Source organism: Balaenoptera musculus, chromosome 1 (assembly GCF_009873245.2).
Source record: "Balaenoptera musculus isolate JJ_BM4_2016_0621 chromosome 1, mBalMus1.pri.v3, whole genome shotgun sequence".
Taxonomy (NCBI): Eukaryota; Metazoa; Chordata; class Mammalia; order Artiodactyla; family Balaenopteridae; genus Balaenoptera; species Balaenoptera musculus.
This window is the reverse complement of record NC_045785.1, coordinates 118,860,912-118,873,919: the sequence shown is the minus strand read 5'-3', so window position 1 is coordinate 118,873,919 and position 13,008 is coordinate 118,860,912. Positions and strand designations below refer to the sequence as shown.

Here is a 13,008-nt window from a genome sequence, read left to right as displayed (position 1 = left end):
GTTAAATCCCAATATAATGAACTCCAGGCCAGTAGGGTATCAAATTCTGCCTGGAGAAATCTTAAAAAAAAAAAAAAAAAAAAAAAAACCTTCCTGGAATGCGGAGATGACTAACAGAGGCATGGAAACCCCTATGGACGAGGTTTCCAGGGTGGTAGCTTCTGCAAGGGTGTTTGGGACAAATTCATACTTTAAACTCTTTTAAGAGTGGTATCACAAAGTCACACCTGTCCTGACTCCAGAGGCGTCCCTTCCCACCCCAAACACCAGGAAATGAAGGTAGGAAAGGAAGGGTGACATTATGTGCATCTTGTTCCTTAGTAAGTTCAAATCATTATCCAACAACATCCAGCCAAGCCAGCCAAGCCCAACTCAGAGCGGGGGGGTACACGGGAAGCCAAAACGCTTCTTCCCATTTCAACCGCGTCCCCCATCTCTCCCCTCCCCGCCGCCCCCATTCCTCAACAAGCAATGACCCAACAGCGGGAGCCATCCCTCATAGCTCGCTAGGTTGTAAACCTGCCCTGTGCCCCTCGCTAAGGAAGGCGCGTCAAGCCCATGAGAGTGGAGCCTGCGAAGTAGGGAGGAGGCTGAGGAGAACCTGGGCCACAGCCACTTGCGTCTGCTGCTGCTGCTGCTGGAGGAGCTGCTGGAGGAGCTGCATCTGGTGCTGGGTGGACAGCGGCGTGCCCGCGCCCAAGCCCGGGGCCTTCGAGGAAGAAGAGGGAAGGAGCATCCTGGGCGAGGCTGTCAGCATGGGCTCCTGGGGGCGGGGTGAGACCTGGCGGAGAAGAGGAGACACGGCGTGACCCTGGGCAGGAGCCACCTTTAGGGGCCTCACTCTGCCTTTCATACCTACAGCATGTAGGAGGTTGGGGTGAAATGGCCCGCTTTTAACCAAGAGCTGGAAATGCTACGTCTCCAGTGGAAGTGTGGACAGACCCCCACAGAGGAGATGATGATCTGATGGCCTGGGCTGGGACCACAGAGTCAGAAAACCCTGTTTGGACACCTGAGTTACTGATGCCGTGTGATGGGAGACCAGGCAGCTGAGACCATCCCATCTCTTGCCCACAGCTTCCAACTATACCATGTTGTTGAGTTACTTGAGGTTCTGGACTTAGAGGGGATCTGCCTCTATGAAAGATAGCTACCTACCACCCCACTATGAGGTGGCTTCTACCTTTACTTTGTTGTGTTCTTAGGGCTCCCTCTTCCAGGCTCTGCAGGGTTCTCCTGAGCTGGCCACACGTGAGGGAGGTGCTCCAGCCCAGCACGGCCTCCTCTCACAGGGAGAGCCACCAGGGAAGAAAGTCAGGACACAGAGAGTGGCCTGGAGAGATCCTCTCTCTGAAAGGGGAAAGCAGTTTCCATTCCCTTCCCTCCTGTCTCCCTCCTGGTAGTTGGACACTTTCATTATGACGGTTTCTGTGAGGCAGAGAATTCAAGCTCAGGGTTGAATTTGATTTCTGGCAGCTCTGCTGCCGGTCCTTCTGCAGATGTGCAAGAGGAAGCACCCAGTGACAGAGGGCTTTCGCCACTTGCAGAGTACAAATTGGGCACCAAAGAAGATATCAGGCAGACAATCTGAAACAACACTGCCCTTCAAACTAGACAGGTTTCTCCTTCTGATGAACCAGCCTAACGACTTCCACTTGAGAAAAGGCATTGCATGGTGAGGAAAGAGAGGCACTCCTGATACAGGGAACTGGCAGGGAATCTACAGGAAGGGCAATTTGTCAGTATTTTCCTCCTGTTGGCGGGGGAAGGGGGGGTTGTTTTGTCTTCGGGTTGGAGGTTCTTAGTTTCTTAACCTGGATCATATCAGGAACTCCTTGAGGGCGTCCATCATCTCACCCGTAAGATATGAGGGTGAAATTGATGATGCCTGAGGTGGTCTGGCAGCTTCTAACCTCCAAGGGGCCAATCTCCAGCCTCCCCAGGAGCATCAAAGGCACACAACTGCTCGCTGCAGGCAGAGGCAGCCCAAACTCACTCTGCTCCTTCAGCTAAGCCCCCGGGGATCACGTCACGTTGTGCAAGGATTAGCCATGCACAGGTATTGTGCAGTGACGAGGTGCCATTCAGGGTGGGGCTTCCACTGAGAAGAAGGGGACCGAGTACTGATGCGACCCTGGAGGGTGGCACGCATCAGGAATGAGCTCTGTGGCATCCTGACACGCAGCGGCGTCTAGCATCAACACACGGGGACTGAATCTCTAGAAGTTAGGCCCCTCTGAGAGGAAGTAAAATATGCTCTGGAACCACCACCGTGCTGGGGAGCGCCTCACTCTAAAGGTGACCCGGCAGGGGCTAAGAGGTGACTGACGGTGTCTGAGGCTGTGACACAGACTGCTCTGGGAGGTGATATGCGTGCAGACCAGCTGGGTGGGCCACCTCCGGCTTACCTTGGAGTCTGTGTGGGAGCCTCCTTCCTTCCCTACCGCGTCGAGGTCGGTCACACCTCGGCTGAACTCCAGGGCATCGTTCCCTGGGAGCGGGGCCTCAACTGCGTCGATGTCCGTCTCCTCTGCGGTGGCCGTGGAGGCCCTCTCGGCTCCGGTGAGCTGGCGGCCTACAGGGACAACAGAGAGGGCAGGGAAGGGATCAGCCACACTAAGAACGACGCCCTACTTTCCCAACACTTTAGTTTTCAGCTGTGTCACGCCTAGGGACGCCTCTGGCTTTGTGACATTTTCACATATCTTTTCACTCAAGTCCGTTAAATTTCCAATCCAATAAGATGTTCACATTTTAATATCCTTTTGAAGTCCAGAAACAAAGACAACATTTCCTCAAGCCTGGACATGACTGCTTTGCCAAGCTGGCATGATGTTTATGCTGACAGGGCGTGGGGACCCTGGAAGAAAGGGATGACAGTCATCTCAACCTCATCCAAACTCAGGAGTGGAAACAGCCCAGGGAAAGAACACTGAACTGGGAGTCCAGAGATGTAGGAGTTTCCCCCATCATGCTCCTAATGGGCTGTCAGATAAGGGGTAAATCACCTCACTCCCTGGGCCCCAGTTCCTTCAACTATACAGTGGAGGCTGCGTTAGGTGGGTGGGAGGGTTGCAGGCCTGAAAAATAAGGACAAGGAGATCTGAGGCCCCATCCCACACAGTGCATCAGTCTCCCATCCTCAGAGCCTGCCTCTGACCGTCCCCCAGGGGCAGAAGCTAGGGAAGGGCCCCGGAGAAGGCGGCAGTGGCAGGGGAGAGACAGGTGGCTGGTTTTCATGTCTTGTCTTGTCTATTTCCCACTTGCCCCTTCCTACTGAAGACAGTGACCATGTCTTTGATCACATGCTCAGCACATGTATGAAATTCCTACTGTTTCTTATTTTTCTTCATTCCCTGTTCCTCTCCCTTTCCTGGGCTCTATAAAAACACCTGGCAATTCTCAGGCATTTCCCAGGAAACATTTTTTTCTCTACATTTGGGATTAGGTTCATCACTACTGTCTTCAAATAAAACTTTTTTTTTAATTTTTAAATTTTTTTTGTTTTACCGCGACGCTTTCCAAGGCACGGGCCCCTCTCTCGGGGCGAACCCATTCCAGGGCGCCCTGCCCTTCACAAAGAAAAGAGAACTCTCCCCGGGGCTCCCGCCGGCTTCTCCGGGATCGGTTGCGTTACCGCACTGGACGCCTCGCGGCGCCAATAAAACTTCTTAAAAGGCTTCAGAGACCAAGCACCAGTTGTAAAACTGCACAGGCTAATGTCAGTAGGAAGTATGAAGAGTTGATTCCCTAACCCTACGGCCAACCCAGGGAGCCAGGCTTTGGTCATCTGAGGGCCTGCCTTGTAGAACAAATAGTTCTAACAAGTCTTCTCATGCAAACCCATACGAGTCATCGGGGGAAGCAAGGCGGTATTTAGAAAGCTAACAGTGTGCTTGGTTTTCCTGCTGGCTGCTCTGGGAGCTGGGAGACGGACTGCTAAGGGTTGCAATGGCATGTAACAGCAAGGAGGGCCCTGGACCATGGTCTGGCAGGGCAGCTCTTCTGCCCCTTTGTAAACCAGCCGGCAGGAGCACAGGGAGTGGGCCGCTTTCTACCACCTCCTGCACCCAGAAGTGATCTTCTTGACGATGAAGAGGTTGATCCTGTGAGAGGGAGGCCGATGGATAACTCGTGACTATTTCTTAGTAGGTGGATGGTGTTGGGAACTGAGCATCTGAGTCTCCTTGCCCGCAGAGGAGTGAGCAGGGTGAACGGGGCCTGCGTTTGAGGAGAGATCTCCATCAGTCATCAGGAGGGACTGGCTCCTACAGCACCGGGCATCCATCTGTCAGTGCACTTAATTAGCACATGATATCAACTGTGCCCTTCTGGTCTTGAGACCAAGGGTGTATTTCATTCACGTCTCCCAAGGATCTGGCACAGAGAAGGTGTTCAGTAAACACTAACAAAGGCAACAGTGTCACGACAGGGTAGCAGAACAGGGAAGTGGGCTATAAGAGGCAGCTGCCCCTCATCCCTGGATATCCGAATGACGAGAACTAAGCAGCCCTCTAGAGGGTCTGGAGATGCCCAGGCCAGGAGCCCAGAAGGGACTGGAAAATCTCTTAGGTTCTAGCTCTGCTTCTGGGGGAGCCATTAAAAAACAAACTTCTCAGCCATTCTCTTTGTACTAGTGGAGTTCCCAAACCAAGCCTGACGTACATGAAGTCACCAACTATGGGACTGCTTTTTGAGAGACTTCCTGCCACTCAGTGGGTTCTTTGATGATCACATTTGGAGTCTCATAGATTTAGTACAGCTAACGGGTAGAGAGTACAAGCATACCTATTTTATTGCACTTTACAGATATTTCATTTTTACAGATTGAAGGTTTGTGGCAAACCTGCATTGAGCAAGTCTACTGGCACCATTTTTCCAACAGCATTTGCTTACTTTGTGTCTGTGTCACATTTTGGTAATTCTCACAATATTTCAAACTTTCTCATTATTTGTTATTAGGTGCTATTCATTATTTGTTATGATGATCTGTGATCAGTGATCGTTGCTTATAATTATTTGGGGGCACCATAAACTGTACTCATATAAGACAGTGAACTTAATAAATGTGTTCTGACTGCTTCACTTGCCAGCCACTCCCACCACCCCCCCATCTCTCTTCCTTTCCTTGGGCCTCCCTATTCTCTAAGACACAACAATATTGAAATGAGGCCAATTAATAACCTTACACTGGCCTCAAGCGTTCAAGTGAAAGGAAGAGTCACATGTCTCTCATCTTAAATCAAAAGCTAGATATGATTAAGCTTAGTGAGGAAGGCACGTTGAAAGCCAAAACAGGTCAAAAGCAAGGCCTCTTGCAACAGTTAGCCCAGTTGTGAATGCCTAACCCAGAGCAAGGCCCTCACTCCCTTAAATTCTATGAAGGCTAAGAGAAGGTAGGAAGCTACAGAAGAAAAGTTTGAAGCTAGCAGAGGTTGGTTCATGAGGTTTAGGGAAAGAAGCCATAACCATAACGAAAAAGTGCAAGGTGAAGCTGCAAGTGCTGACGTAGAAGCTGCAGCAAGTTACCCAGAAGATCTAGCTCAGATCATTAATGAAGGTGTCTACACTAAACAACAGATTTTCCATGTAGAGGAAACAGCCTTGTATTGGGAAGATGCTGTCATTCAGGACTTTCATAGCTAGAGAGGAGAAGTCAATGCCTGGCTTCAAAGCTTCGAAGGACAGGCTGACGCTCCTTAGGAGCTAATACAGCCAGTGACTTCAACTTGAAGTTGAAGCCAGTGTTTATTTACCACTCCGAAAACCCTAGGGCCCTTCAGAATTATGCTAAATCGACTCTGCCTGTGCCCTACAAATGGAACCACAAAGCCTGGATGACAGCCCATCTGTCGACAACATGGTTTACTGAATATTTTAAGACCACTGTTGAGACCTACTGCTCAGAGAAAAAGATCCTTTTCAAATTATTACTGCTCATTGACAATGCACCTGGTCACCCAAGAGCTCTGATGGAGACGTGCAATGAGATTAATGTTGTTTTCATGCCTGCTAGCACAGCATCCATTCTGCAGCCCATGGATCAAGGAGTAATGTCAACTTTCAAGTCTTATTATTTAGGAAATACATTTCATAAGGCTATAGCTGCCATAAATAGCAATTCTCCTGATGGATCTGGGCAAAATAAGTTGAAGATCTTCTGGAAAAGATGCACCATTCTAGACACCATTAAGAATATCTGTGATCCATGGGAAGAGGCCAAAATGTCAACACGAACAGGATTTTGGAAGAAGTTGATCCCAACCTTCATGGATGACTCTGAGGGGTTCAAGACTTCAGTGGAGGAAATAACTGCAGATGTGGTGCAAACAGCAAGAGAACTAGCATTAGAAGGGGAGCCTGAAGATGTGACTGAACTGCTGCAATGTCATGATAAAACTTGGACAGATGAGGAACTGCTTCGTATGGATAAGCAAAGAAAGTGGTTTCTTGAGATGGAATCTACTTCTGGCAAAGATGTGTAAAGACTGTTGAAATGCCAACAAAGGATCTAGAATATTACATAAACTTAGTTGATAAAGCAGTGGCTGGGTTTGAGAGGACTGACTCCAATTTTGAAAGAAGTTTTACTGTGAGTAAAATGCTATAAAACAGCATTGCCTGCTACAGAGAAATTGTTTGTGAAAGGAGAGTCAACCAATGTGGCCAACTTCACTGATGTCTTATTTTAAGAAATTGTCCCAGCCACCACCCCCCCACCTTCAGCACCCACCACCCTCATCAGTCAGCATCCATCAACACTGAGGCAAGACCCTCCACCAGCAAAAAGATTACGGTTTGCTCAGATGACAGTATTTGTTAGCAATGAAGTATTTTAAAAGTATGTACAGTTCTTTACATATAATACTATTGTACACTTAATAGACTACGGTATAGTGTAAAGGTAACTTTTATGTGCATTGGGAAACCAAAAACTTTGTACTACTCACTTTATTGCAATATTCATTTTATTGCTGTGGTCTGAAACTGAACTCGCGCTATCTCCTAGGTATGCCTGTATAATAACAGGTCTGTTAGAACCAGGGGGGTAAAGCTGGGGTAGAGAGAAAGAACAAGCTAGATGGGGGGATATTATTATTGTGTGTGTGCCTGTTAGTGTATCAGATAACACAATATCTCGAAAAGGGACCCACAGCAAATGGTCTTCTTCAGGTCCTATCAGACAAGGGACAAAATCTGGTATTTGCAATGTTCCTGACATTGACAAGCCTAAGGGACAAGAAATGATACAAAAATCTTCTGGTAAAACCAGGAAACTTACAGGATTGGGCACTATGGATTTCAAACTGTAATAGGGACAGGTAAGACTGAACTTGGGGTAGGGGGTAGTGCTTTTTAAACTGTTTATTTAAAGTATACTGGATACATTGAATAGTCTCTCGACATATGCTGATTTCATTCATCTATTCAATAAGTATTTGTTAAGAGCCCTGTATACAAAAGAAATCTACTGGGCATAAAGATGAATAAGCAAAATCTGTGCTTTCAATGCTTCCCCAGCCTGATGGAAGAAACAGACATAAACCACAGATGCAGCATGAGGCTGTATCACCTATGAGGGAGCTATCCAGGGTGCAGGACAACAGAAGAGGAACATCTAATTCAGGCGGGGGTTAGAGAAGCCTGTGCAGAGGGGAAACACCTCCTGAGGAAGGAGTACCAGCTAAGGCAGGTGAAGAAGCAGGCAGAGGGGAGGGGAGGCCATGGAAGGCACTCTAGGCAGAGGGCAAGGCAAGGGCAAAGACACAGAGGTACAGAAATCCACAGCATGGTTGGAGACACTGCAAATGACTCTGCGGGAGGGACCTGACCAGGAAGAGTCAGGATCTGATCTTGAAGGAAGGAGAGCAGGTAAGTAATACCAAAAGATTTTCATTTTTTCAAATTTCACCTAGGGATGATGTGGAGGATAGATCTATAAGGGACAAGATAGAAAGCAATACTCTAGGTGAGAAAGACGAGGGCTTAAGCTAAAGAGGTGGCATAAGACAGAGCAGAGGGGACAAATCTGAAATACATTCAGGGGTGCAGAAATCATAGGACTTGGTAACCAATTGTCTGTGGGCGGGGAAGGGGGAGGGAAAGAGGGAGAGAGGAGGAGATGGGGAGGGAGAGCGAGAGGAATACATGTAGAATGAGTTTTAAAACTCTGATTTAGGTGACTGAGCAGAGACTGGCATCCTTTAGGGAAAACTGAGGAGAAGGAGGATTGTGGATAAGAGAATGAAATTGTGAGAGTCCGTAACAGCTAACTGGAGATATCCACTATTCATAAGTGGAGAGTTCAAGAAAAAGGTCTGGGCTGCAGTTAAAACCATGGGAAGTCAATAAAGAGCACAGGGACCAATCCCAGGAGAAATCCCCACACCTGAGGGGTAGGTAAAAAGAAGAACCTACAAAGGATGCTGGAAAGCAGCTATCGGAGGAAAAAGGAAAGAGTGTGGGGTGGCGGTGGGGGTGCCCCAGAAGCTGGGGAAGGGGAGTGCTTCATTCCCAGTGGTGCACACTGCAGACAAAGGCTGGTTCAATTTGCCGACTAGGTGGCCTTTCAGTGACCTAGACTGGTCGTTTCAGGAAGGACTTGTAGGCAGCAGACACCAGATCGCTGGAGGTTGAAGGGCTAATGGCGAGGGTGGGGTAAAACGTAGACAATGAGGATAAATGTGTCTCGCAAGAAGCTTGACTATGGAGAGGAAAGAGATAGGCTGGGGGAGATGCAGGGACAAGGAAGGTTTGATTTTTGTTTTTTTTATGATGGAAAAGACTTGACCTTATCTATCTGCAGTGGGGGGAAAAGCCAGCACAGTAGAAGATTCAGGTGATGATTCAGGAGAGAGAGCTGATGGCTCAGGGTTTAGGAAGAGGCGAGATGAGGGGCAAAGCAGAGGCAGTGAAAAGGTGAATCTCGGACAGGAGAAGAACATTGTCCACCAAGACGGAAACTGGGGATAAGTGAAAAGCAGGACTGCGGAATGGCAAAGTAGCCTGGGGCCAAGTCTGGGGACCACAGATGTGTAACGGACCAGTGTCACAGGGCAAAATGGATAGGTACTGTTGGATGAATGCAGAACTTTTTACATGTCAATTATACCTCAAAATAAAATGGTTGGGAAAAGAAAAAAAGGATTATCAGCTCAGTCCAAAAGTACTTGAAATGGCCACTTTTTGCCTCAAAATTGCAACAGCAATAGCTTAAACTCAAATAGTGCTTACTATGTTCCAGGCACTAGTTTAAGGGATTTACATGTCTTAACTCATTTATCCTTACAACCACCCTGAGAGTTAAGCACTATTATTATCCCCATTTGACAGATAAAGAAACTGAGGCACATAGCTGGTAAGGCTGGAGCTGGGGCGCAAAGCCTGGCAGTCTGGCTCCAGGCTTGGTGCTTTTAACCATTGTACCACCTCGTCTCCCAACAGGCTCACTGCTTCCACCTGTAGTCTCAGCCAACCTGCTTTATCTTCTTCATTGCATCGACATCCCCTAAAATGGTCTTGTTTGTCATCTGTCTGATCCCCCACCCCATCTTTCAACGTGAGGTCCTCGCCAGTGGGAACCTTGTCTTGTTCACAGTATCCCCAGTACCCAGAATCGAGCCTGGCACATGTGAAAACTTGATAAACATCTGCTGAATGAAGGAAGGGAACTGAAACTAAGGAGAACCAAAGGATCAGGCAGTGGGGGCCTGATGAGATGGAAGAGCAGGTGTGGTGGGAGTGTGGAAGTGACACAAGGGTCAGTGGTGTGCTTGCTTGAATAAGCCAGATGCCCAGGTCCAGCAGATGTAACAGGTACACAGTAAATACTCCTGAATCCACTGCTCACTGTCTAGATGGCAAGAGTTTTATTTTTAAGAGGCTCTAATCTCCAAAGGGCTCCAAGCCCTTCCCCACGTTGGATTGTCTGCTGCCGTGGGAAGAGGGACGCCTCCAGGGGAACGGGATCTCTCCCAGGAAACCCTCTCCAGGAGTCAAAGAAACTGCACAGGGCAAAGCAAGGCAAGCGGAACAGGGGCAGTGGCCCCACCTGGCTCTGAGCCCCGGGTACTGGCCAAGGGCGGCTGCTGCCAAAAGATACAAAAGATAAATCTCCCCCAGGGTAGGGAACGGTGGGAAGAATGGGGGAGGAAAGAAAGGCAGGCAGAGAAAGAAAGAGAGAGGCAGCACACACAATGAAAGTGAGGACCTTCATTAAAAGCACTCCCGAAACCCAGAAGGGAAAGGGCTGACAAGACATCAAAGAAGATAGCAAAGCCTCCGCACTTTCCAATTCCTCCAGAGTAAACAGGTTTCCTCTGCATAACAAACTGCCTGGGGCAGCTCCACTGGAAAGATAAACACTGCATTAAATGAAAGCTCCCTAATGTGGAAGCAAGATTCTTGTTAAAAGGAAAAGAAAACCTGCCAACCAACAGTTCCACTGTGGAGCTTCAAGGTGCCCCATTACAGAGAAAAATCCTAATGGAGTCAATAAATTCTTCCGGGTGAAGAATTTACGGAAAAAAGGAACGTGTTCCTAGCAGTTTAGAGACAGTAAGGAAGCAAGTGGGGCTGTAAAAGGGAGGTGACTACGGGGCTTGATAAGAAAATATTTCCCATCTCAGATCTGTAGAATTCCAAGCACTGATACTCAAGGTAGGTTTCACTTCACGGCAATGGCACTACACCGCATTCAGAGGGCACCTGATTAATCATTTAACGTGGATCTGTCATAAAATCATGGGACTTCAGAGATCTTCTTGTCCACTGCCCCCACTGCATAGATGAGGTCACGTAGTTGAGACTCTGAACTGGAGAACTGGCTAATAGCTAATGTGTATTTAGAGTGTATTACATGCTAGGCACGATGCTGATTTACATGCATTATCTCCCAACACCTAGCAGATAAGAAAGATCCAGAGAGACTATAAAGTTGGCTGAGGATCACCCAGCTGAGAAGTGGTAGAGTTAGGATTCAAGCCCAGCTGTTCAGGTGCCAGAACCCAAACTCTCAGTTGCTTCTCTAGTCTGCTGGTCCAACACTCTCTCCCATCATGCCACCCTGCCTTTTCATTTCTGTGATGGTTAATTTTGTGTGCCAATTTGGCTGGGCCATGGTGCATGGTTTTAATATTTGACCAAACATTATTCTAGATATCGTGGTGAAGGTATTTTTCGCATGAGAGTAAACATTTAAATCAGTAGACCCTGAGTAAAGCATATTACCCTCCATGATGTAGGTGGGCTTCAACCAATCAGTTGAAGGTCTTAACAGAACAAAGACTGACCTCCCTGGAAGAAGAGGGAATTGTGCCAGCAGACCACCTCTAGATTTGAACTGCAACTCTTTCCTGGATTTCCAGCCTGGAGCCTACCCTGCAGATTTTGGACTGGCCACACCTCCACAATCACATGAGCCAATTCCTTAAAATGGGGCGTGTGTGTGTGTGTGTGTGTTTGACATGAGCCAATTCCTTAAAATGGGGTGTGTGTGTGTGTATGTGTGTGTGTATCTCCCTGAAAAATACAATTTACATCACTCCACAGGCCAGATTCTCCCTTACATGAGTTGGGGAGAGCCCCTTAAAATGGGGTGTGTGTGTGTGTGTGTGCGTGCGTGTGTGCGTGTATATCTCCCTGAAAAATACAATTTACATCACTCCACAGGCCAGATTCTCCCTTACATGAGTTGGGGAGAGCCCCTTAAAATGGGGTGTGTGTGTGCGTGTGTGCGTGTGTGTGTGTGTGTGTGTGTATATCTCCCTGAAAAATACAATTTACATCACTCCACAGGCCAGATTCTCCCTTACATGAGTTGGGGAGAGCCCCTACCACTCCCTTTACTCTGCAGAGATGCCAATACGATATATGGAGAGCATGTCCAACCCATGCTTGACCTCCTTAAAGAGATACACTCAGTGCTTTGACATCTTAAACTCTGAAGCAACTACACTGGGCCTGACAGATTTCCCTAAAATGAACCGAGATGTTTCTACAGGTAGAACACCAGTTACATTCTTCTTAGGGAGAATGGTATACAGAAGGTGCCAAATAGCTGAAATCTCACGTATATTACTGTAATTTGAAAAAGTTATCACCAAAAAGGTTATAAAAGGAGAGGTGCATGTAGCTGATGGGCCCAGTATCTCGACGCTGACCACCTGTTAGTCAGAAGAGCGTAACCACGTTGGTCTCTATCTGCAGCCTCAGCCACCGTCACTCATCACCATCAGTACTCTCTTCAGTCTGCCAGTCTCACCCTCTAGGCTATATCACCTCAATTCTACCTACTCCCCCCATCCAGGTCATCGTTCTTCATCAAGGGGACTGTTTAGAAGTCATTCCCTGCTGAAATTTCTACTCAATCTCCATGCTCATTTTGGCACAGAGTAAGCACCGAATAAGTGCTGTTGACAATGACTAAAATGACACACATCTCTTGCTACAATCACTGACCATGTTTATCAGTTTATTCAACAAGTATTTATTATGCCAGGAACAGTCCCTACCCTCCCAGAGCTTGCACTCTACTGAAGATAGGAGGACACTATGTATCTGGTAGACAGTGGGCTAAATGCTAATGTTAACAGCGTCAGCCAGGAGTGAAAAGAACATAGGAACCTAGAGGAAAAAAGTGTTTAAGTTTTCGGGAAGGGGAAAGGAAGAGGATGGGACAGTGGAAGCTGGAAGGCAGGCTTCCCAGAAGACAGGATAGTGAAGGATGAGTAGAATCGCTGCCTGGGGTAAATGCAGGAACCACTGGCAATTGAAACAGCACTGACAACGGCTGGAGGGTACACGATACACTCAGGGTGCTAGGGGAGGAGTGGGGGAAGACAAGACAGAGAACAGGATAGGAAGGGATCCCTACTGGAATCTCTACTCACCCCCAGAGAGAATCCTTCCTAGTATCACAGGAAATCATATCAACCCACCCCCACCCAGAAGACCCCTGCAGGGTCTAGAAGGGGAAGGAAGGAGTAGCTCCCACTGCAGGAGGGAAGG

At 48.0% G+C, this 13,008-nt stretch overlaps 1 protein-coding gene across 3 annotated transcripts in view; it reads right to left on the bottom strand.

The window, feature by feature from the left end:
* Nucleotides 1–13,008, bottom strand: part of C1H1orf226 (chromosome 1 C1orf226 homolog) — a 309,915-nt gene that overhangs the window by 26,629 nt on the left and 270,278 nt on the right. For 2 of the 3 annotated variants that reach the window (XM_036871202.1, XM_036871206.1), the window contains exons 7-8: nucleotides 2,409–2,575; nucleotides 602–781 (exon numbers count right to left, since the gene is read on the bottom strand). In XM_036871202.1, coding sequence (XP_036727097.1) covers nucleotides 602–781; nucleotides 2,409–2,575 — 347 coding nt within the window. Of the gene's footprint in view, nucleotides 1–601; nucleotides 782–2,408; nucleotides 2,576–13,008 lie in introns of those variants that run through there. The other variant, XM_036871209.1, reaches the window with a different exon arrangement.